The sequence below is a fragment of the Orcinus orca genome, chromosome 11, assembly GCF_937001465.1.
Source record: "Orcinus orca chromosome 11, mOrcOrc1.1, whole genome shotgun sequence".
In the NCBI taxonomy this organism is placed as follows: Eukaryota; Metazoa; Chordata; class Mammalia; order Artiodactyla; family Delphinidae; genus Orcinus; species Orcinus orca.
This window is the reverse complement of record NC_064569.1, coordinates 68,798,525-68,823,998: the sequence shown is the minus strand read 5'-3', so window position 1 is coordinate 68,823,998 and position 25,474 is coordinate 68,798,525. Positions and strand designations below refer to the sequence as shown.

The following is a 25,474-nucleotide window of genomic DNA, read 5'->3' as shown; positions in this document are numbered from 1 at the left end:
AGGAAATTTTTCCTCCTCTACACCATTTTGTATAGATATGTTATTTGTAAATGCCATTAACTCATCTACCCAAAACAACGCCTTACCATACTTGGAACAGAAACTCAAAAGCCTATTATTTAAAAAACAATTATATATTACTATAAACTTACCAGAAAGACAATTGTTGCTGACATCTAGTTTTTCCAAAGAAACAAAATGAAAAAGTGGTATGATTTTTGTCAAGCTGAAAACCAAAATGGAATTTATAAAAATTTTAAATTGGAATGTTCTTAATATTATTGATGTAAATATATATTTATATAACACAATTATATAATGTTATAAATTATAAATTTGGAAGAAATGTATAACTATATACAATTGCATTTTCACAATAGAATACAATAATATAATCTTTACTAACAATACTTATTAAAAATGCAGTAATTATAAGATTTTAAGTATTTATTCTATAATGAAAGATTTATTTCTAAAGAGAAGTTATCATGGAATTGCTAGTATCAATCATAATTATCATGAAGCTTAATGTGTACTTGGTACTTAAATAAAAATAAATGGGTTTTTTGTTGTTATTGTTGTATCTTTGCATATGGCCAAATTTACACAGAATTCATATTTTCTATGTATTTTTTTTCTGGCTCAAACATTTAACAAACCATTAAGAGGTAAAAACATAAAAAATATGTATTTTTACTTTTTAACAATATAACTTTAATTAGAGTCACTAGTTTTGTTTCTAATTTAAAGAAGGTTTCATTTACTAGATTAAAAGTATTATAAGTCCTGTAAGTGCACAAGGTTACACTGGGGTTATTTTTAAATTGGAAATATGCATTTAAGGAACACATAATAGAAATTGTTTTCTATTGATAGAATAACTTAAATTTGGCAGAAATATACTAATTTTTAAAATTAATACTCATTATTAAAACAAGCATGTTCAAATTCTAATAATAATAAACTTTTCTACTACTTTTAAAAGTTTCTATCATTTTCGAAGATACAATTGTCATTAAGACCCCATATTCAAACAAGGAACATAAGTGATACTGAAAATACTCACTTTATTGGTAACAAAAGCTATGAAGGGAAAATTAATTTTAGTTTGATTTACATTTCCAACCAAGACAAGTTTACACTTACTTTATCACATAATGTCACATTACCCTAGCTATTTGGCAATAAAAATTAAGCTAGTTCATCTAAATCTTTAAACAAGATAAAAATTACTTTGTATAAAATATATTCTCATCACAAATACAAAACTAATCTGAACTAATCCCCTCTATAAATGTTGAAGATCCATATATGTTCAAAATATACTTCCACTAAATGAGTATTTCTGGTACAAAAAAGAAAAAAAAAGTATGCATTAGTTTCCACTTCTACTTTCTTGGTTTTTTTATATTGTCCCCCTAGTTTACCTGGCAGAGATTTTTACATCTTTATTTCTACCAACACCCTGCCATGGTAGGAAAAAAAAAAGCACTATTATTCTAAGATCAGAAGCTTACAGGATAACACTGTGACTGGAAGCCTCATGGCACAAAGCCAACCCTTGTACTGACATTAACTCCTCTCCTGTATTATCCTGATCTGCATTAGAAGAGAGACAGAAGATGCAACTGATGATAAAACAGACTAAATAAGGAGTCTGGAAGACCTCTCTGATTGTAGCCAATCCTAAGTACAATATTACTATTTACACTACCTATATAACACTGCTTCTTAAAAACAATTTCCAGGGGAAAAATCCAAGGTAATAAAAGAAAAAGTGATCAAATATTGGCCATTACATTTGCATATACAGTTCATTATTTGTACACACACTCTTTAATAAAAAATTTACTGAAATGTCACATGTACACTGAAAAAGAAACTTACAACTTTGTCAATACGTAATTAGTGCATTCAAGTCCTAATTTTGTGACATTTCCTATTCAGGCATTCTAGATCATTACTACAAGTAAGAAATTTAAGTTATTTAAGTGAAAATACAATTATAATAAATGTATTTATTAAAAGAAAATTCTTATTTCTTTTTTACCGTTAGTATATTTCTAATGCTAAATCTTTACCCTCCTACTAAATGGATTTTGAAAGATTAACAGATAATGAGTTTTTCTTTTTTCAGAATATCTCATGTTTTTAACCAATAAGTTATATGGCAATATTTGGTAACATACAGGTTATATGAAGACATTAACTAAAAATAACCAATAAAGTTTTAGAATTAAAAATAAAAATTCCCTTTGCAAAAATAAAGTATTTCTTCAGGTGAAGAAATATTTGGTTTGACCACATATTTTTCATAATATCGAAATTTTGCCTTTTCAGATAACCATGCTTTTAGAATCATGCTCCTTTTTGGAAATTTTAATCAAGAAAACTAGCTATTTATTCACCACTAGGATGGTAGAAACCTAATAGTAGAATCGTTTTTATTTTAACCTCTAGAACTTTTCCTTTTACTGACATTCTGTGTATATTTTTTCTAAGGAAATTCAAACCAGAAAGACAAAGGACATTAGTGAAAACCTAATACCATTTGACCTTGTCACATTAGCCCTGGGCATAAAAAAGATATAAATTTCAAAGACGACAAAAAGCAAAAGATTTGTACAATGAGCAGCCAATGGGTAATAGTTTCCACTTTCTGCTCCTACTTAGAGTCTCACTGGAAGTAGAAAGGCTTATGAAGCTGGAAAGTCTTCCAGTTAGAACTCCGCTGAGAAAAACTTAAAACAGTCACATGTCCTAATGAAAATTTAAAACAGAAGTCAGGATGAAACATGTATTTCAAACAATATGTACTAAGTATCATTCTTTATATGTATTTCATTTGTTGAAAAAAAGCATATGGGCACATAATTTCTTCCTTGTGATGAAAATATTTATTAAAAATTAAAAGAAAAACACACACAATTTAAAAGACATACCACACACAAATCCAAATATCACATTTATAAAATTCTCTCAGGTTTTCAAAATGTATTGACATACATTTTCCTTTTGGGTAATCATTAAAATCCCATAAAATAGGTAAGGTAGGTGTTACCACCCCTTTTACAAGTGAAAAAACTGAGGATCAGGTAGTGAGAAAAGAGTTAATCAGTGTCAACTGACAGATAAGTTGTAGATTCAGAATTCAAACCCAGATCTGTTGACCCTGAGTTTTATCAAACCTAAAATAGTTCTTAAAAAGTCAATGCACATGTAAAAGCTTAACATAAAATGGGTAATTTCTACAGTTAATGATATTAACTTATGGTGAAAAATCCTAAGTTTGAAGATAATTTTTCACTACGATTTTAGGAAATAATTTCACTGCTCTATGTGTTCATTACTACCAATCACATTTCCCTGGTGTCCTCAGGACTTATTCTTTCATCCTGAAAATGGTAGGAGGTTACTTGTGCAAAGAGCTTTGAGAGACCCATTAAAAATATCTTCAAATATAAGTGACAATATTATTAAAAATTCAAAATAGCATATATTATATAATAATTTCACCACTTTTTTATATAGCTAAGTTCAACAAATTGTTATTTTACATCTAAGAGTTTTTTTTGAGGGTCAGGACATATGGTACTCAGTTTTGTATCCCCTAAAATGGCAAACACCACCTCAATATCCAAATGTTATAAAACTAAACAAACAAAATTATAAATATGGATTATTTGGTTTAAGTATCCCAGTTATTGTTATCAACTCTAAAATTTTTTTAGTAGTCCAGTTTATTATAAAATTCCTGGTCATATCAGATTGATATGAGAAACAAGGCACATCATATTGATAGGGTAAAAGTCTATCAGCTAGTGTTAATTTTAATTTTTAAAAGCAGAATATTTCTTTGATGACATAAATTGTCCAAAGAAATAAAGGCATTATTTCTCAAAAGATGTTCTTGATTTAAATATTTTCTAAATTCTTTAAAAATTATTATGCTTATCAATGTGGCTTGAGATCTAGTTCTATAAAATATACTAGATATGTCAATTACTGAGTGATTTACTTCATATGTCCAAAGCATAGCTGAGTATTTCTATTGAAATTGTATTTCTTACCTAAAAAATACTGTGAAAAGATCCAGTAAGTTTGTGATGGCCCAAATTACTTAAATAGTATTATCTGACAGTGCTGTTTGGGGTAAATATCCTTTTAAAGACAAATCAACTTTCATATTTTAGATGTGATTAAAATAATTTGAGGGAATTTTAAAATACAGATTCAGTTTTTGATCTGTCAAATGGTAGAATAGTTTAATAGGTGGAAGTTAAATCACTTAGGACATATATGCTCAAAGAGTGAGCACTATTGTGACAGAGATTGAGAGAAAACTATGTTTGGGAGGGGACAGGTACATATATGTTAACATTAAGCTGTCTTGTTCACTTGTTTTGCAAGAACTGTACAACTCACAGAAGCAACTTCTTGTTAAAGATAGTTCCCTTCCCCTACTCCTTGTGCCTTTGATGAACAAATTAATCATATTAGGGTGAATAGGTCTCAATGAAATATTAAGCAGAGGGAGACATACACATATTGTGCTCCTGTTTTGGTTTTAGACAGTTATTCTCTGCAAAGATCCAGATGTTTGGTGGTTTTAAATGGATCTTCTGTGGCAGGTACCCATCTCAACTTAATGTTAAGGTATTTTTTTTTAAGTGTTACTTTATATCCTTAGGGAAATCAAATTTAAATCAATCTTAACAGTTACAAAAAGACATGCAAGTTGAGAGCAGATTAAAAATCTTTCTTCCAGGACTTAATAAGTACCATTTGAGAGAATGAGACATCCTTCTGAATTAAATTAACTACCTCCTGTATTTTCCAAGAACTATATCTTTACAAATATAAACAAACCTGCCCTGAGAGATTTCCATAGTACATTTTTGAGAAGAAACAAAATGAGTAAGATAAGTGACAATTAAAATTCTACTAAAATTTGAGGATATGTCAATACACTTTAATTTTTTTAATTCTATGAAGTTATATTTATAATTTATGTCCAATTTATTGTAATGTACATTCCTTGAATTACTGGAAAAACCTAACAGCTTTTCTACTTATTATGAAGATCACACATTTATGTTAATCATTCACTGCATTTAAGCTTAATTAAGCAAATTATATTTTTACCTGTTTTGAGAGATACTCAGGATTTGTAGTAAAGGCAGCCAATATGAAGAAAATGTTTCCACACTTGAAATGCTGTTATCATCCAAGTGCAATTCTCTTAGAAGAACATGATTCTCTAAGGATGGAAGCTATATTTAAATTTGGGTTATTAGCTTATATTAAGCAAAATATTTTTGTCATTTAGCCAAATTTAAAACAATAAAACCTACCAAAACTAACAACAGACATATTCTGGTAAACAGCATATCATAAATCAAAGTATAATATTATGAGAATTTTAGTATGAATAAAATTTCCAATAATGATTTTCATAGCTAGCATTTTTTTAATACTTTGTGACAAATTTTAATTAGAATTTCAGATAAACTTGGTCCCACTTACACACTGAATCATAACTGAAAAGTTATGATTTATTATTTTAGTATTATAAAAAACTAATGTTAACTTAGATTACTTATAAGATATTGTAATTATGTTGAACATTTTTTAAATAGTGAAAAGTATATAATAGTTTAAACTGGAAATCAAATACAGCTGATAAGTAAAAAGGATAAAAGTTAAAACTGCTTTTAAAATGTATGAGTGATATTTCTAGCAAAAGAAAAATGCTGTGTTAATCACAGAAATCAATTAATTCAAAGCAATTACCTCACTTAGATAATTTCCCTGTAACTTCAGTATTTGGAGCAATCCACAGTTTTCAATGCCCTCAACTTCAGTAAGATGATTATGTGAGCAATCCAGGTATATAATGGTAGGCGTATCACAAAGACCTTTTGTGCTAATTAACTGATTATGGTCCACAATTAGTTGCTGAAGATTTTTTAACGATTCTAAGCCACCTGGAAGAAAAAAATTTCCATGATCACTTTATCATACATTCTTCCAGACTCTAGAGTTTCAATTTTTTTCTAAATAACTGCATCTTTTTATTTCCAATATTCCTAATTACAAGACTTAGCCCAATTTCCTGGTGAAAAATGTGTAAGTGTAAAATGTATTATTATTTAAACTTGTGCCTAAGAGATGTATTTTTGAATGACTTAATTATATATCAAATTGAACAAAATACTAGAAGTCATACATTGGGCATTGAATGTTTTATTTTCAATTGACAATGGAACAAGGGAGAGGGAGGAATCATTGAAAAAATAACAGTTTTCAATTCAATTCCAGGGTCTTTGAATTTTCAATGCTTGGTTAAGATTGTTGCAGAATGTAGTTACAGAATGTAATTGCAGAATGCTATTTTTCTACCATTGAAATATCTACCTTAGGTTCACAAATGAAGTAGGTACAACTGTATTAAAACCAATAAAATATTAGTATATTCTTCTGGTATTATAAGATTTTCACAAGTGGCCTCCTTTTTACCCAGATAAACTTAAAATCAATGTGATTCCAATCTAAAAACAATCAGAGGAGCCTTAGACTATAGCTCAGTGGCCATAAAAAAAAAAACTGAGAAGGTTGTTTAAATAAGTCATCATAGTTAGCACTGGAAAGAGATGCTGAGGAAGTCTGTAAAAATTTCATGGAAGATATTAAAAATCTAGAAAATTTTATTAGATTGAATATTGGACTACATATGTTCTCTGTAGTTACTACCCTGTGTAATATTAGGTCACATGCTGAAGAAATGTAAAGGATTTGGCACAAAAGCTAAAAATAAAAGGAAATAGCACATAAAGCAGAACAATTGGGAGAGGAAAAGGCAGATGAGATTCTGTGATGATGGGAGTGATTAGTAAAGGTACACTTTACAATTATCAAAGGCATTTTTATTTACACTAAATTATATATCGTCAACTGTGTGAGCCAGAGTGGGCAAAGGAGTATGAAGAGGCCACTGCCTGACAAGTAGTGAAGCAGCCGAAGACTTTTGCTAGAGGCATGCACAGAGTAAACAGGATGAAAGCCACAGCGCAGTGGAAGTGAAGACAGTGAGTGTAGACTAATTTTTAGATATTTGACAATGGAGAGAAGATCCTCCAAAGTCCTTAAAATGGAAACCCTATCTCTGAACTCATCCTCTGCTACTGTCCCCTTCTCTTGGTTCATTCTAACATGCTGACCTCCTGGCTGTTCCCTCGAACATGCCACACGTATTTCCACCTTAGGGCTGCCTACATATGTAAGAAACAACTATCAGTGTGTGACATGTTAGGCTAGGAGGAATTAAATAAAGTTTATCAGCTAACTTCAGATATTAAGACACCATGAATCCCAATCAATATACAGAGAAGTTACACTTACCTATTCAACAACCCATCAGAGATTCCAATCTAGTGAAATTATCATGATTTCAAGCCTCAGATACTAAGGAATCTTTGACTGAGCATTTCTACTTCTAGGAATCCATTATATACTAACACACACACATACACACAACTATGAAGTAATATATAGAGCAATTCCTTGCCATACTATTTAAACAAAGAAATGGAGAAAAGTTAAATGTCTATCAGTAGCGAATAGTTAAATAAATTATGGAGTATCTATCAAATGAATATGTATGTATAATCTTCAATATGAAGTAGTCTGACATAGAAGTATGCCCATGATGTACTACTGTATGTAAAACCTAAGTTGCATACATAGGCTTTTAGCTATTGAATATACCTGACTTTCAATCTACACATCTATTAATTGTATTGCATAGAACAAGGTCTGGATTGATTTGTAAGCAACTGTGAACAGTGGTTACTACTGCAAAATAAGAAAGAGAACAGGGTAAGCAGAGAGAGAAAATTTCACTGCTTACACTGTATACTTCTCTATTTTTAAAATTTTTAAATGAGAATGCACTTCTTGCATAATATTTTTTAAAACAATATATTTGAAAAAAATCAGAGCAAGTACTGAATAGAACTGTTATTCTGTATTTATTCCTGACCACCACCATCACCAAATGGTTATTGAACTGAAGAAAAATGAGAAAACCTGATGCTGTCATCCATCAGAAGGGTTTGTTAGATAGCCAAAGTGTGGGAACACTGTACATAGACAGGGGGGCATACCTCTTAGATTTTAAGATCAAAGGTTTAAAGGAAAAAGTGAGATGGAAAGTAGATCTTTCAGCCTCACTGAGCCTTGATATTGATGGCAGTCCTGTTTGATAGCTTCATTGCAACCTCAAGAGAGACCCTGAGCCAGAACCACCAACTAAGGCAATTCCAGATACCTGATCCACAGAAAATAGGAGGTAATAAATGTCTGTGGTTTTAAATTGCTAAATTTGGGGGTACTCTGCTTCACCAAAGTATATAACTAATATAGTAATGATCCTATTCTGAAGAAAACATGAGAAAGAAGAAAATATGTTTGAAAATGTTTTGGGCTAGGGAAGAACATTTACAGAAATTTAATGTAACAAGAATTCAAAGATACTAAAATAACAGATGTAGGTAAACAAATGGACCAAAATAACACCATGATAGAACTAATAAATAATTTAGAAAAAATGTTGTACAGGACAGAGAGCTAAAGATTGAGTTGCTCACAAGAAGAGATAATCACACTGAGAACAAAATGTGAAGAAGCAGAAGATAAAGCAGCAAGATTACATTAATTAAATATAAATAGACATAACAGATAAAGTCAATCAAAATATGGATCATCCATGATTGAAAAATAGAACCAAGCCAAAAAAGTTTGCGAATATATAAAAAACAAAAATTTTCATAAATGAAGAAATAACAATCTATAGTTTGAAAAGGATATTATATTCCATGAAAAAAACTTATGTGGGTTTATTGACAATAAGACGTCTTGCTAAATTTATTAATCAAGGACAAAGAAAATGTTATTCAGGTATCTGGGCAGAAACCAGTTTTGGGGGAGTAAAATCAAGTTAGCCTCTAGTTTAACCACAGCAACACACAATATCAAAATGCAACGAAGCAATGTCCATGAAACACCAAGTGAAAATGTGACCTAAAAATAGAATGCACAGCTATATTTTCATTCAAGTATGAAGGCAACTGACAGATACTCTTGAATGTGAAAGAATTCAGGGAATATAGCATCCACTAGTCCTTCTTTGAAAAATAAGATGTAAAAAGAGTTAATGAACTATGTAATCCACACAAGCAGAAGATGAAAGAAGCAGTTTGTCATAAAAAAGACTGGTATTGACTCATTTTCATACAGATCTAATGCTGCTAGAGGAGATAAGATAGAGTCATAAATCCTGATTTGATGTCATAAATCCTGATGTGAAAAACAAAAATTGTGAAGGGAAAAGAAGATTGGAAAGAGTGTAAATATCCTAATTTATTCTATTTTCTTATAGAGGAGTTAGTATTGCCTAAAATAGATTAATCAAAGCACATCTTTTTATAAATCACTGAACAAAAATATTATAACTGACAAAATTATTAGGGGGAGATGGAATTGTAAATGAGATAATCTTATCATTTGTAGCATGAGGAAGTCTAAAACTTTGAAATCAAAACATTTTCATATAATTTCCTGCTCTATTGCTTAGCAATGTTTTCTTGAACTTTTTAAATATGTCCCATCTTAGTAAACTGTAGGAAAATTTGCTGAAAATGAATGTTACCAACGAGTAATTCACGTGTGTATGATTTTTGATCACCGTAAGATTATTCTATAATACCTTAATATATTTCAACAATTGATTACTTCATAAATCACTGTACTTTTAAAAAATTCAAGTTGATATTCTATTTCAGTAGTGATAAAGTTTTGACTGCATCATCTCAAAAGAAGTACTAAAAAGTTAACTGTTACTTTACTATTAGAATATAAAATATATGCCTAGAGCACATCTCTTTATATATGCTCTAATAATCACAGGTATTATTAAGCTTTGTCTTATGTTTAATTAAACTTTACTTAACTAATTATCTAAACCTTCTTTAACTAAACTGTACCCTAAGTACATTTATTTATATAGAAAAAGTAGGCATCATTGTCTGAATTGTTACAGATCATGTTCATTCAAGTGATTTCTTATTTTGATCACATTTTTTCATAAATATGCCTCCTTCATAAAGGAGGACATTTTGTTTACCATTTTATATTTGTTATTCCTCAAAGAGTTTTGAATTTCTATTCAGGTGTTAGCTATGCTTATTAGAGTTTTATTTTCTTAATAGTTATATGTGACAATTTTTTCTAATTTCCTGAAATAATAGGCATGAAGTATCTTCTCTGTTAACACATGTAAAGCATTTATAGTTTCCACATTTCTACAAGAAATATGAAAATCTGTTTTTTGCAAAAATAGCTTTACTTGTAATATAAAACTCATAACTTGTTCTACAAGTCCTAAGACTGTGTTGTGTCCTCATAGAAATAGAAAAAGGATATAGACAGAATCTCTGCTCAAGTATCATTTACTTGAAAAATTCACCTAGAATATTTTTGAAAATTATGACATGTATAATTATTCACAATTTATTAAGTGAATACAGTTAATTACAAAACAATATTACAGTAGTGATTTTTAAAATGGATGGAAAACAATCTGGAAAACTCACCAATACTGGCTATATCTGGATGGTGGAAATATGGCTTATTATTTTATCATTTCACATCATAATTCATAGACAATAAGCATATATTAATTGTGTAGATTAGATTAAAAGTTACTTAGGAAAAAAATACAAAATTCCATTTCCAGAAATTTCTGCTCAGATACTGTGATCTTTACCCCTGAAAATAACTAAAAACAGTAATTACATTTTTTAAATGTTTCCAAATGAGCTGTTAAGAAAGCAAAGAATTCTCAGTCCAAAATCGAAATAGATATGGTAGGCAAATAGAAGCAAGCAGAACAGTAAAGCCAGTTTTCAGTGTGAGAAAACTTGTTAAATCTGGTGAATATGATGATCAATTTCTATAGCCTCACAGTTTGAGGAAACAAAACTTAAAATTCACCAATAGGAGGCAAGTATGACAGGCAATTCCGAGTAAACCTGGACCCCAATCAGCTATACCCAACTGAAGACAGGAAATTAAACTACCTATCTCAAATCTCAGTAAGAGGGGAAAAAAATCCTCCTTTAAAAGAATAAATACAAGCTGACTCTCCCATAGGTTTACGACTCAAATTCATTCTCATGGTGATCAGAAAACTTCCACCAAAAATGTAGCACAAATGATTCTAGATTGTTTGTGTCCTTCAGCATCTGAAAAATCTCTAAAGAACAAACTTTAATGTCATAACTAGGAATAATCACAAAGCTTAAATTCCAAGGGAAATAAACAGGTGACAAAAAAAAAATCACATGAAAAACACAAAGAAATAAGATGCCATAAGTAAGAGTTAGCAGAAATAACAAATCCCAGCAAAACCAGACCCACGTGAAAATCAGAATTAATTCAAATTAAAAAACTCAATGACTAGGATTAACAGCAAGTCAGAATTTGTCACTGGAATATAGGTATATAGAAAGTAACTAGAGGCAGCGAAAAAAGACAGAAAGATAGAATATAGGAAATATGGAGGCAAGAGTCAGAAAATCTAACATATATGTAGCGTTTCAACAAACTGAGGAGGAAAAAAACTTTTTGAAGAGATAATGGCTAACAGATAAAATTTAAAAGTGAAAATCACATATTCAATAATTGCATCAGACCCTAAGAGGATGAATTAAAAAGAAATCCATGCCTAGACACATCAGAATAAAAATTCATAACAGGAATAACAAGAAAAAAAATACTTGAAAAGACATAGAAAATACCCTCAAAGTTTCTGAAATTTAACACAGCTGACTTCTTAAAGCAACAGTGAAAGTAAAAAAGTAACGGAATGATATTTATGAATTACTGAAAGAAAATAAACTTCAATTTAGAAAAATACACCCAGTTAAATTATGATTTTAACAATGAATGCTAAGTAAGCACATTTACAGAAAAATTATCTTCCACAAACTAGTTATTTTACTAGAGGAAATTTTAAAGGATCTATATCAGGAAGAAGGAAAGAGATCCAAGATCTTAAATGAAAAAAAGAGTAACAGGCATAAAAGCAATAAATATGGGCAAATATGATCAAACTTTGACCGTATAAAATAACCATAATGTATAGCTTGAAGAGTTAAATAAAAATACATTTAAGGGCTTCCCTGGTGGCGCAGTGGTTGAGAGTCCGCCTGCCGATGCAGGGGACGTGGGTTCGTGCCCCGGTCCGGGAAGATCCCACATGCCGCGGAGTGGCTAGGCCCGTGAGCCATGGCTGCTGAGTCTGCGCGTCCGGAGCCTGTGCTCCGCAACGGGAGAGGCCACAACAGTGAGAGGGCCGTGTACCGCAAAAACAAAAACAAAAACAAAAAACATTTAAAATCCTGAAAAACAAACACATATAAGTCAGGAAATTTGAGGTAAAGATATCAATTAACTTGAGATAAATTGAGTATATTTTATAATTTCTATGGTGACCACTAAATAAAGTATATAACTATCAAAAGATTGAGACAAAAGAGGAAATGAGGGGAAAAATACCAAATAAGTCAAAAGAAGACAAGAGAAGGGGAAAATAGAAAATGTAGCAAAGGCTTTCTGTTTACAGTAACAATGGACTAGGTAATGAGAAAACAAATATAAACATAGCTGCTGAAGGCATTTAAGAACTAAAATGGTATTATAGAATAAGAGGATTAAGTTCCAGAAGAAATGAGGTGAACACATTATTCAGGATATCTATTAATTCTGAGAAAGGAAAGCTTGCAACATCAGGGGGTCAAAACTTGGGCTCCAGAGCTCTCCTCAGCAAAAGAGGCCTAACAAATCTCTACTTACTTTTGGTTGGACCTCCATGTACTACACATTAATCCAAATATGGAATAGCTCCCAAGGTACTGAAGCCAAGCTTTAAATAATATCAATAACAAGACATGGATTTAGCTGCACAGAGATCACTAATGCTTGTAGTTTTAAACAATAAAGACCTCTGGAGGAAAATAATAACATCATAGCCTCAAACTGATTCTATAGTTTTGTTTTCCTTAGTATTTTCTGACTGTAAAATGACAAAAAACTAAGCAAGGAAATAACATCATGTGAACAAAAATCAAGAGAACAGATAATAGAAACTACCCACAGGGTATCTAGATAATGAAGTTACCAGACACAGAAATTAACAAAACTTTGTTGAACATATTAAAAAATTAAAACTGGAAACTTACATATTAGATACTATAAAAATGTGAATTGAATGCTAAATAAAAGAAGCAAATAAAAGTTCTAAACTTGAAAATCTACAACTACAAACAAGACTTTCATGAATGGATTGGACATTATATTAGACACAGCTGAAGGGAGAATTAGTGAACCATAATTTGAGTCACAAGAAAACATCCAAAAGGACACATAGAGATGCAAAAGAAATGTAAGAGAATTATAAAAGCATAAGGGGATTATAGAATATAGTGGGAATATATATCTGGATCTAGATCTATAAGTAAGTAGGTAGCTCAGAATTTTTCAACACTGAATAAAGATGCCAAGCCACTGATTTAAGAGGCACAATGAATTCAAGCAGGGTGAATACTAAGGTAACCACAGTAGAAACATCAGAGTAAACTAATGAAAACAATGGCAAAAGAAAAAAAAAATCTTAAAAGGGGAAAAAGAAATTTTCTTCCAAGGATCAACCATTAGGTTGTTGCACATCACCCTAGGCAAGGAAAGCTATAATAAAATAAAATCCATTCACAATGCAGAAAATGCATGCCAAATGGTAAGTATATATATCAAGATACATAAACAGAGATATGTGTGTGTATATGCATATTCTTCAGGTGAAAGGAATATCACAGATGAAAGGTAGAATAAAGTTCAATGGAAAGGTTTAAAAAATGGATCAATCCAAATGATATTGACTTTATAAAATAATAATGTCTTAAGGCATTTGAAACACACATATAGATACATATATACACATGCAGAGTTAAAATACTCAACAAAAAGAGCACATTAAGTTGGGAGGGAGTAAATAAAGTTTAGGTTTTCTAAGACCCTAGAATTGCCTTGGAAAAGAGAGGAAAGTGCTACTGTTGGTGGGAATGTAAACTGATACAGCCACTATGGAGAACAGTATGGAGGTTCCTTAAAAAACTAAAAATAGAACTACCATATGACCCAGCAATCCCACTACTGGGCATATACCCTGAGAAAACCATAATTCAAAAAGAGTCATGTACCACCATGTTCATTGCAGCTCTATTTACAATAGCCAGGACATGGAGGCAACCTAAGTGTCCATCGACACATGAATGGATAAAGAAGATGTGGCACATATATACAATGGAATATTACTCAGCCATAAAAAGAAACAAAATTGAGTTGTTTGTAGTGAGGTGGATGGACCTAGAGTCTGTCATACAGGGTGAAGTCAGTCAGAAATAGAAAAACAAATACCATATGCTAACACATATGCATGGAATCTAAAAAAAAAAAATGGTTCTGATGAACCTAGGGGCAGGACGGGAATAAAGACGCAGGAGTAGAGAATGGACTTGAGGACACGGGGAGGGGGAAGGGTAAGCTGGGATGAAGTGAGAGAGTAGCACTGATATATATACACTACCAAATGTAAAATAGCTAGCTAGTGGGAAGCAGCTGCATAGCACAGGGAGATCAGCTCAGTGCTTTGTGACCACCTAGAGGGGTGGGATAGGGAGCGTAGGAGGGAGACACAAGTGGGAGGGGATATAGGGATATATATATACACACATATAGCTGATTCACTTTGTTGTGCAGCAGAAACACAACATTGTAAAGCAATTATACTCCAATAAAGATGTTAAAAAAGAAAAAGAAAAAAGAGAGGAAAGTGCTAAATAAACTTAGATTTGGTAAATAAAGAAGGCATGATGTAATATCTATAGTAAACCAAAAGGATAGTAAAATAATATAAAAATGGTAATATGATAGAAAAGAAAAATGGAATAATTTAAAATCTCAACCAAAGCAAAAGAAGGCAAGAAAAGAGAAAAAAAAAAAAAAAGAACAAGAACAAATAGAATCAAATAGTAAGAGAGTAATTTTAAACTCAAATATATCAATAATTGAATGTTATTGATTACACTTAATTACTAGGGACTAAAGGTTACAAATCAAACCTTGAATTTGTCAGGCAGCCTCGATAAAACAAGAACAAAAACAACAATTTTTTATGTTACATTACAAAAATTCCAAAAATAGAACTTGTAGAAATATTGTAAGTAAAAGGACAGAAAAAGATGTATTATGTAAACTTTAAAACAGTAATTCTCAAAGTGTGGGCCAGTGTCCCCATCCTGAGATACCTTTAAAGGTTCCATGGAGTCAAAACTACTTTCATAATAATTCTAAGAGGTTATTTCCCTTTTCCACTCCCATTTGTTCAAGAGTGTAGGGTGGAGTTATCCAGAGAACTACATGAGGTGTGATATCGTAGTAAATTTAACGCAGAAGGAAATACGGAAATCCAGCTGTCTTGTGTTAAGCTTGACATTAAAGAGATTTGCAAATATGTGTAACAATGATCCTTTTCTCACTGTATCTTTTTGTTTAAAAAATACAGTTATTGGGCTTCCCTGGTGGCGCAGTGGTTGAGAGTCTGCCTGCCGATGCAGGGGACACGGGTTCGTGCCCCGGTCCGGGAAGATCCCACATGCCGCGGAGCCGCTAGGCCCGTGAGCCATGGCCGCTGAGCCTGCGCGTCCGGAGTCTGTGCTCCGCAACCAGAGAGACCACAACAGTGAGAGGCCAGCGTACCACACACACACACACAAAAAAATACAGTTACTCTTCTAAAACTGTTATGAATGCAAAGGCTTTATTGTCTTAAACTCTGAATGAATACAAAAATTTTCTGTTTTTTCCTAATGCAGTAAATATTGATAGATATAACCCACATAAATGAAAACTGTCTGAAGGAGGTCCGCAATAATTTTTAAGAGTGTTAGAAAGGTCCTGAGTCCAAAAAAAGCTGGTTTGATTATGTCAGACACAGAAGCCTAAGGCAGAAAACTTAATACAGTTGAAAAGGGACATTTAAAAATGATAAAATTGGTCAATTTAACAGAAACATATAACACTTATAAATTTGTGTGCACCAAATATCATGCCCTCAAAAATATTTAAATCAAAAAAATAAATTAAAAAATGCTATGAGAATGAAGATGTACAATCTACAAACACCACGGGAGTCATGTATATAAGTCTTTCTCCAGGACTCTGCTAACATGACAAGTGTTCCACTTAATCAACAGGCAGTATTGCATAATCAATAATGAATAGGCTCCGAAGCAGGCAGTCCTGAATTTCAGTAACACGTGCCTATTCGAAAACTAGCTATATGACTATAAGCAAGTTACTTAACTACTCTGATCCTTCGTTCCTTTTTTGTGGAGTGGGGGTGATTTCACATTATTGGGAGGATTAAAAATAATATTTTAAAGTAGCATTTACAACACTTTCACATGTTGGGTACTAAAAATGATAGTTATTGTTTCCTAACAATTATCCTCAATAAAAACAAGGAGTTAAAAAACTGTAACTGAAAAAAAAAAAAACAAAAACAAACAAAAAAAAAACTGTAACTGTGGTGACCAAATAAGGCTTCAAAGAGATATGTTTGAGCTAAACCTTGAAGAAGGAATAGGATATTAATACATACTCAGAAAAGTCTATACACAACTGATTAAACAGTAATTTGATCTAGTAAGTGCACTGGATCAAAAGGAGGAATCTAGGTGGGAAGGAAGTTAGAATAAATTGCCCCCCTTCTTCTTTTAATCTTAGAAATTCTTCGCTGTCAAATAAAGGATGAGAACTGAGCAAAACAGACTTACAGCAAGACTTAAGTTAGAACATCATTACTTCCTCAACATCTCTAAGAACATAATTCTCTCCCTGTAAAAATTTGTTATTTCTTCTACTACCCATCTAAAACAAAACAAATAATAACCACAAAAATATTCAAGAGTCTCTTTCAAAGGGCTTAAATATAATAAATATAAAGGATTGCTTAAATATTCTTGAGTTTACTGCTTCAATATATTCTTTATTAGCCCTTTAAAAGTTTCCTAGGTCCCACAAAATAAAATTGAAGTCAACTATGTTTATCCCTCCTCATTGCCCATGGCAAAATTAGCATTTGGCTATACTTGCTACAAATATCTATTTCAAAGAATTCTTCCCACAGAAATGAGCCAATGGTCTAATAAAACATTCTTGCCACAGGGGAAAAAAACTCTTCTGTAAGGAACAGCAATACTAAAGATGTTGAATTAGGCTGGAGGTTTTCACTAAAAAAGTGTTTGGTAAAGGTCTACCTCCTTTAGCTGCTCAATGATTGCTATGTTTGACAGTTACATACAAATATGCTGAGTTACACTTGAGATTTTCAATTTCAATGCAAAAGTCCTTCAGGATCATACAGGTTGTACGGAAAAAAGAATACTGAAACAGGAATCAGGAAATGTGGATTCTAGCCCCACCTCTGCCAGGAGTTAGATGAAAACTATGGGGGTCTGTTTTTCCATCTGTAAACTAAGAAGCCTAGACTGGCAGATCTGCAAAATCCCTTTCAGCTTTGTTCTAAGCATTGTGTTACATTTCAAAACTAAAGAGTAAGCTAGCACCATCTAGTGGAATCCAAAGAATTTCCTAAGTATATAATGAAAAACATTTCTACAAGCAAAATATCTACAGCTTTATCTTATTTTACTTCATTATTTTTTCTAATGTTCCAATGACAACATTTGGCAGCAAGAATTAATCCAGGCACATTTCCCCTATGAGCCACGACATAGTAATCAAGCCTATGTGAAAATGTTGAATTATTCAATATCTTTCATACTTAGAATACTAGTTTCAATTTTCCAGAAAACAGTATTATCTGAAAATAAAGCAGCAGAAAAAAAAATCTCCCAGTATCTCTAACTATTTACAATAATATTTTCTAGGGCTGTATTACCTGAAATTTATAAATTAATGATTTATAAATTGCTGGCATTAAAGACATTAACATCATACTTATCTTCATTTTTACCCAATAGTCAATAAAGGAAACATGGCAATTTACTCTTTTCCTCTTTCTCTCTATATCAATAACTATCAGTAGGATAATCTCAGTGCAAGTCAGTATAGTCATTTATTTTGTTTATTGCTGCATCCTCAGCAATATTCCAGTGCTGTGTTCTAGTGCCTGGAAAAGTGCTTCCACATAGTAGATGCTCAATGGCTCATTAATAAATTTATTAATGAATAAACCTTAAAATCATTATATATTTTTCAGCATAAAGACTTTGTAATATAGTATAACAAAACAGTAATAATCTTAAATATTAAATGCGTATTTATGAGAGAGGCAATAGAATGAATCGATTAAAAAATTTGGTACCAGGATAGACTGCTGAGTTTCAAATCCTGGCTCTATCATTAACTAACGGTGTGATTTTAGACAACTTACTTGAACTTTCTATGTTTCAGCTTTCTTATCTGGAAAAAACAAAGATTAAATAGTACCTAACTAATAACACTGATGTGAAAATCAAATGAGTTAGTATGTATAAAGCACATGAAATGGCTGGTGGTAAAAAAAAGTTATCTATTACTATATTTATTATACTTAAGTTGTATTTTTTCTATAAACACTTTGGTCATGCAGCATGAATTTTAAAAATTAGTTTAGTTTTAAAATGTTTCTGCTAAAAAGTCAATAAAATTCAATATATTTTGGGAGGAAAAAAGAAAACTAGATTATAACTTATGAATCACCTATTTTTCATTTGCTTTGGCTATTCATTAAAAAACTAAATCAAAAATACTAACTCAAAATATGAAAGATTCCTCATAGGTAAAGTTTATAAATTTTAATGAACACTGTGGCAACATTCATTTAAGAAAAGTTTTCTCCACATTACTTATAAAAAAAAAATGTCTTACCAATTTTGCCTGAAATTTACTCATGGGAAATTTCAGGCAAAGGAAAGCAAGAAATATAACGAAGATAACAAACCTTAAAATTTAAACTGAAATCCACCCAAATTAAAGTGAGTTATAAAAGATAAAGATTCGTGTAACTTCAGGGAAAAAAACATTAAAAATTATAATAAAATCTCTTTTCCAATTAAAATAAATCCATCTTTAAAATCATCAACGTGAAGTGAATTTAAAGAGCTTAAAGCAATTATCTTGTGCATTTAAAACATGCAAGAATAATGCCAGGTTAAGTAAAAATACTCAATAGTCAAAAACTTGCTGCCAAAATAGAACCAATTATAGCAAATAATATAAAAATGTACAAAGTATTCTTTAAATGACTACAAAATTTATATGACCATATATGCCCAATATAATAGTTTATTTTTTGCTACATTTGACCAGAAAATAATCTGTACCTCAATATGTAATACATCTTAAGGATATCATTTTGAATTATATTTTAAATTAATATTTCAGTTATGATTAATAGTAATAATTAAGACCATTTCTTTCTATAGTCACAGCACACAATATGTTTAAACATTAAAGAACTAACTTTGTAACTTTCAATTTATAGAATTAAATTTTAAACTATTACTTTAAAAGAGTATATTTCACATTGTTTCTGTTTCTACAATTAACCAGTTTAAGTAGAATGGAAAACATTCAGCATAAATTATTTCAAATAAAGTACCTTAAAGAGAGTGATAGAGTTGCTATTTTCAGTCACTAAATGCAAAGAAAGTAAAAAATGTACACTAATGTTTTCTAATAAAAAGAGTAATTAGAGTTAACATTGCTAATTAACTGCTGCAATAACATAGCTTAGTTAGAATTAGGAACAAATTAAACTCGAAACTACAAATGTAGAATATTTGGTATTCCTTCCAATTTTATTTCACCTCCTTAAGAAATATTATAGCATGGAATAGTGACTTATTAACTTATAAACACAAATCTATCTTTGTGCCCCTTCATAAGAGTTCTTAGCATCAATATATCATTGAAAGACAAAATCTGTGCTTTTCCCTTAACTCAACCAGAATCTCTGTAAGCAGTTCTTGAAGATGAAAAACAGACTCCAACTGGTCTTCAGAAAATCTACTTTCCCATGCATACTCTTCTCACACTCAATAAATACAGTGTTTTCATTGTACCCAACAGACAGCAAAGATGTCTTTTACTTTGTTTGCTGAGGGTGTACTACATAGAGATACCTCAGGTACATCAATTAATAACATGGCAGTTTTCACATAAGTCTTGCAGATATCCTATCCCAGGAAATCCACTGACTACAAAAAATCCCATACAGCACTGTTGGCAACGAAAATGAAGTGAATGGGAGTTCAAGCATTTCTTCTTACAAACAGCCTTTTTCTTTTTTTTCAAGCTTGCTTCAGTGAGTACCAATAAAGTAACATACATTATCAGTGCACTTGCCTTCATTCCAACAACAACAAAATTATTTCTGTATGTATTTTAAATTAAAATTTTACAATAAAAAATTTGTTTCAAAAGTATCAGTATTTCCATATGGGAGAAGTCATGAGTGGTCCCAAAGCAGGCAGCACAGACACATAGACAAATAAACATATTAAAGAACATTATACATTACATTTTAGAAATTATGCCTTGAAATGTTTGCAAAACAAAAGCTTGCTTTGTGAAAACCACTATATTTTTCCCAAATTAAAAAAAAAAATGGGGACTTCCCTGGTAGTGCAGTGGTTAAGAATCCACCTGCCAGTGCAGGGGACACGGGTTCGAGTCCTCGTCTGGGAAGATCCCACATGCCGTGGGATCCCACTGTGCACCACAACTACTGAGCCTGTGCTCTAGAGCCTGCAAGACACAACTACTGAGCCCATGTGCCAGTTACTGAAGCCCGCGTGCCTAGAGCCCATGCTCCACAACAAGAGAAGCCACTGCAATGAGAAACCCGCACACCTGCAACAAAGATAGCCCCCGCTCACTGCAACTAGAGAAAGCCCGCGCACAGCAATGAAGACCCAACACAGCCATAAATAAATAAATAAATAAATAAATAAATTTATATTTTAAAAAAAGGGAGTTGATGGTGACTGATTAGATCCAATTCTCCCCAAACCTCCTCCAGAAATTCATAAAGTGCAACAAAGAAATCAAAATACCCACAACCTATCCTTCCATTGCAAATGGGAGATAAAGAAATCACAAGTTAAATTTCTTTCTAAGTGGGGTAATAAGTATACAGGATCAACACAATCCAGGCTGAATAGACACTTGTACAGAGGAAATCCTACGGAAACTGAACGGATAAGTAAACACTGGAGGTGCCCCAGGGGTGGAAGAACCCATAACACAGTTAAGAATATCTGTATAACAGCATGGAGCAACATTCATGACGCAGAAACAAAAGGATGTACACAAAGAAACAGGCTGATTAAGAACAGATACACAGCTCGGTGTTTTGTGACCACCTAGAGGGGTGGGATAGGGAGGGTGCGAGGGAGGGAGACACAAGAGGGAAGAGATATGGGAACATATGTATATGTATAACTGATTCACTTTGTTGTAAAGCAGAAACTAACACACCATTGTAAAGCAATTATACTCCAATAAAGATGTTAAAAAAAAAGAACAGATACATTCAATCTAGCTCAACTCCTTCAGTCCAAGGTAAATCAAGTACACATTTACGACCTAAAATAAAAGATCACTAATGTAGATCTTAAAGATGAAAATATATACTTTATATTCCAACAAAAAACAACAACCTTCTTTTCAAGTGCACACGAAACATTCCTGAAAATTAACCACATGTTAGAAAACCACAAGTTTCAAAAAGCAGATATGGCACAAAAATAATTCTCTGACTATAATTAAATAAAACTAGAAAAAATAACAACAAAAATGGTCTTTCCATGTGGAAATTTAAAATTTTAGGTAAAAGATAAAATACATCATATAATTGTAGAACAGACAAAAATACCTATACCTTATTCAGAAGTTACAGAATAAGCAGTGCTCGGAGTAAAATTTATAGACTTAAGTACTTATGTCAACAAGAGTGAAAAATGATAAATAATTAAATTACAAATTTAACTTAAAAATAGAAAAGAACAACATAATAAACAGAAGAAAAGCAAAAAAAGCAAAAAACAAAAAACTGCCATTAACATGTATTAATGGTAGGAGTGCAAAGTGGTACAACCCATATAAAGTGTGTCTGGCACTATCTTCCTAGATTAAAGATGTCCTTTGCCCCCCCCCAAAAAATATATATATCAGGAAACTAACCTAAAGATATATCTGATGAAGTATGAAATGACATAGGTATCGGGTTAGTCATGATGGCAGTGTGGAAGATTGTAAACCATCCATTGTCCATCAACCAGAGACCAGTGGAATAAACTCTAGTGCATACACACAACTGAATACTATCAAGCCATAGAAAAACAATGCTATGAACTCCATATATGTTGTAAAATGAAAAAGAGCAAGATAAAGAACAGTACTTTAAATATTCTATATTTTGTGAAAGAATTAGCATATATACATATATTTCTTAGATATATGTATATGTATGTATATTTACAAACACACACATATATCACATATGTGATACACATGTATTATTATACACATATATACATAAATATCTGTATATAAGAGTAGATGGGATAACAGTGAAATGAAAAAGGATGAAAGCACAACCACTTTGAGTCTTCTTAAATGTAGTCTGTAGAAACATATATCTGTCTTAAATCTCAAAAATAAAACTGAATCAAAGGGAAAAGTGAACTAATTATATTTCAAATTCATAACATAATCACAAAGATAAAATACTTCAAGTGAGCACATCACTTTGGGGGACAAAGTGTAAGGGCCAAAAGAAATGCAAAAAAATCTCAAAATTAATTTAGAAGATTTCTTCTAAATACTTCTAAAATGCTTCTAATACTGGCATTGTTGTTTTGAAACTATTTTATGGCTAGTATAATCCATAGCAAATAGTTATGTTAGTGTTGGTATCAACCAAGGACTACAGTGGAAGAGAAAATAACACAACTATAAAGTTCAAAAAGTAAATTTGGAGATATCAATATTTGATATCTTCAATCAAATTCACAGGACTGGACAATTTGAGTATCAAGCAGTATAATAAGAAAAGAGACTGAAATATTCTATATTATAAAATTCTATGAGTTCATTAGACCACTAAGAAAGAGAGAAGAGCAGGGAGAGAGAGAAAAGTGCAAAAGCAAAACAAAATAAATGAAACAAAGAAAATTCATTTGACACCACTGAAAGTAATGACCTTACTGTAAAAGTCTATCAATATAAAGGTAGGCATTTATTCCTGTCTTTCCTCTACGAATGATTCCAAGGTAACCCAATAGTTATTAAATAAATGATTCCAGTTTTTAAAATGTGGAAGGAATGTTCAAATTAGAAAACTCATTTTTTGTATCCCCCACTGCATTAATTGATTCAGGCCACATTAATCAATGGATGAAAGCATTAGATAAAAGGTTTGTGGGAAACTTTATAATGGAACGTTTAGGCTATCACTCACATACCTAACATGCAACTGTAGCATCATTAAAAGCAAATAATCACTGTATGACTCCTGACGTAAGGCAATACGAAGCACAGAGCAACCTCTATGAAAAATTCCTGCCAAAAAAGACTAAATTTTAATTAACTCAAGCATGTTGCACTAGCTTTCATTTACAGGACATGAAATATTTATAGGCATAGTGAAACAATTTTAATACATTAAAAGGAAGTAAATGGACAAACCCAAAATGTGGGACACTGTATAGGACAATTAACATAGGTTTTGCAACAGATCAATGGCATGGAGGAAAAAAAGTGGAAGGACTACTACAGATTAGATAGGACTTCAGACACCTATGTAAATGTAATATGTGGTCATTGTTTGTGTTATGATTCAAACAAACCCTGATAATTTTAAGAAAATAAGGAAATCTGGATTATGGATTATCAGTTGATAGAAGGAATCACTATTAATTTTATTAGGCAACACAATGCATTGTAGTTAAGTAAGAAAGGACCATATTATTAAAAACCATCTCCTGAGGTATGAAAGGATGAAACTTTATGATTTGGGGATTTGTTTTAAAAAAGAAAAAATACAATAAAAAACAAAACAGTAATGATGGACCAAATGTTGACTATAGTATATGGAATCTCCATGTATTCATTTTGTAAATGTTTGAAATGTTCAACAATAAAAAAATGAAAGAAAAAACAAAATATTACATAGGCAAACAAATTAATATCAAGAAGGCCTAGGTAGAACCAGGCCTAAACACAGAAAGCAGGCTTACTTCTACTCCTCCACCTGCTCCCATCCCATTTCGTGATATTTCAGTACAGATCACATTTCCTAACCACCACAGAATGGAGAAGGTGGAAAGAATGTACCTTCTGGGGGTCCAATAATTTAAGCCATTAGTAGTATACCAGAGTAATGTTTTTATCTCGTTCATTATTTTCTGCCAGTCCTTGATTATTGATTAACCATCATTTAAGCCCTTATCAAGTCCCTTGAGAATCTCACAGTTAAATTAAAAAAAACCAAACAAACAGAATTTTAAGCCAGGTATTAAAAAACATGAGATTTTTATTTTAGACTTACCACACTGGAAATGTATAGAAGTGAGTTGAAGCTGAATTTCAGTGGGCAGAAGAGGGAAGTTGGGTAGTAAGAAGTGAGAGCAAGAACAGAACACTTTCACAAGACTTGACAGCAAGAGGAAGAGAGATGAGGCAATGGACGGCAATAGGAAGAATCTGACATGAGAAAGGTGATAAATGATGGAGGAAGGTACCAGAGGAGAATGACAGGTATATTTACGTAAAATAGAAGGGCTGGTCTTAAATAAGAAAAGACATTTTCATCACTGAATTTTATGGATTACAAAGAATAAGGATGGAAACGCTATTGATATATAGGTATACAGACAGACAGATGGAGGGACAAAGATGATTAGGGAGATCCAAACTGATAAACTCTTTCTTTTATGTGGTATTAGTAGCCTTACCTAAAGAAGGAAAGGTTAGTCCAAGTGATGTATGTAGGTAAGGAGAGTAGTGTCATACCAGGAAACAGTTATGACAGTTGCTGAGAAGTACAGAAAGCATAGGGTCCATAAAAATATGATGGCAACAAACTAGGGTATTGTATTCTTCAGTAGAGTTCAGATCACTGTTGGTTATAAGAAAAGGAACAGGGAGGTGAATATACTAAATTTAAGGAGCTACTAACAACCACCCATTTGCCAGTGGTGGGAGCATATTCCTTTTATATATATTAAAACTAATTTTGTTTCCTTCATAAATCTGGATAAAAGATTAAATAAGTATGGCTTGG

General features: G+C 31.7%; 1 protein-coding gene across 1 annotated transcript in view; it reads right to left on the bottom strand.

The window, feature by feature from the left end:
* The window catches only part of LRRIQ1 (leucine rich repeats and IQ motif containing 1), a 271,088-nt gene that overhangs the window by 121,818 nt on the left and 123,796 nt on the right, over positions 1–25,474 (bottom strand). The window contains exons 14-16 of the mRNA XM_049694936.1: positions 5,794–5,987; positions 5,146–5,273; positions 153–226 (exon numbers count right to left, since the gene is read on the bottom strand). Coding sequence (XP_049550893.1) covers positions 153–226; positions 5,146–5,273; positions 5,794–5,987 — 396 coding nt within the window. The remainder of the gene's footprint in view (positions 1–152; positions 227–5,145; positions 5,274–5,793; positions 5,988–25,474) is intronic.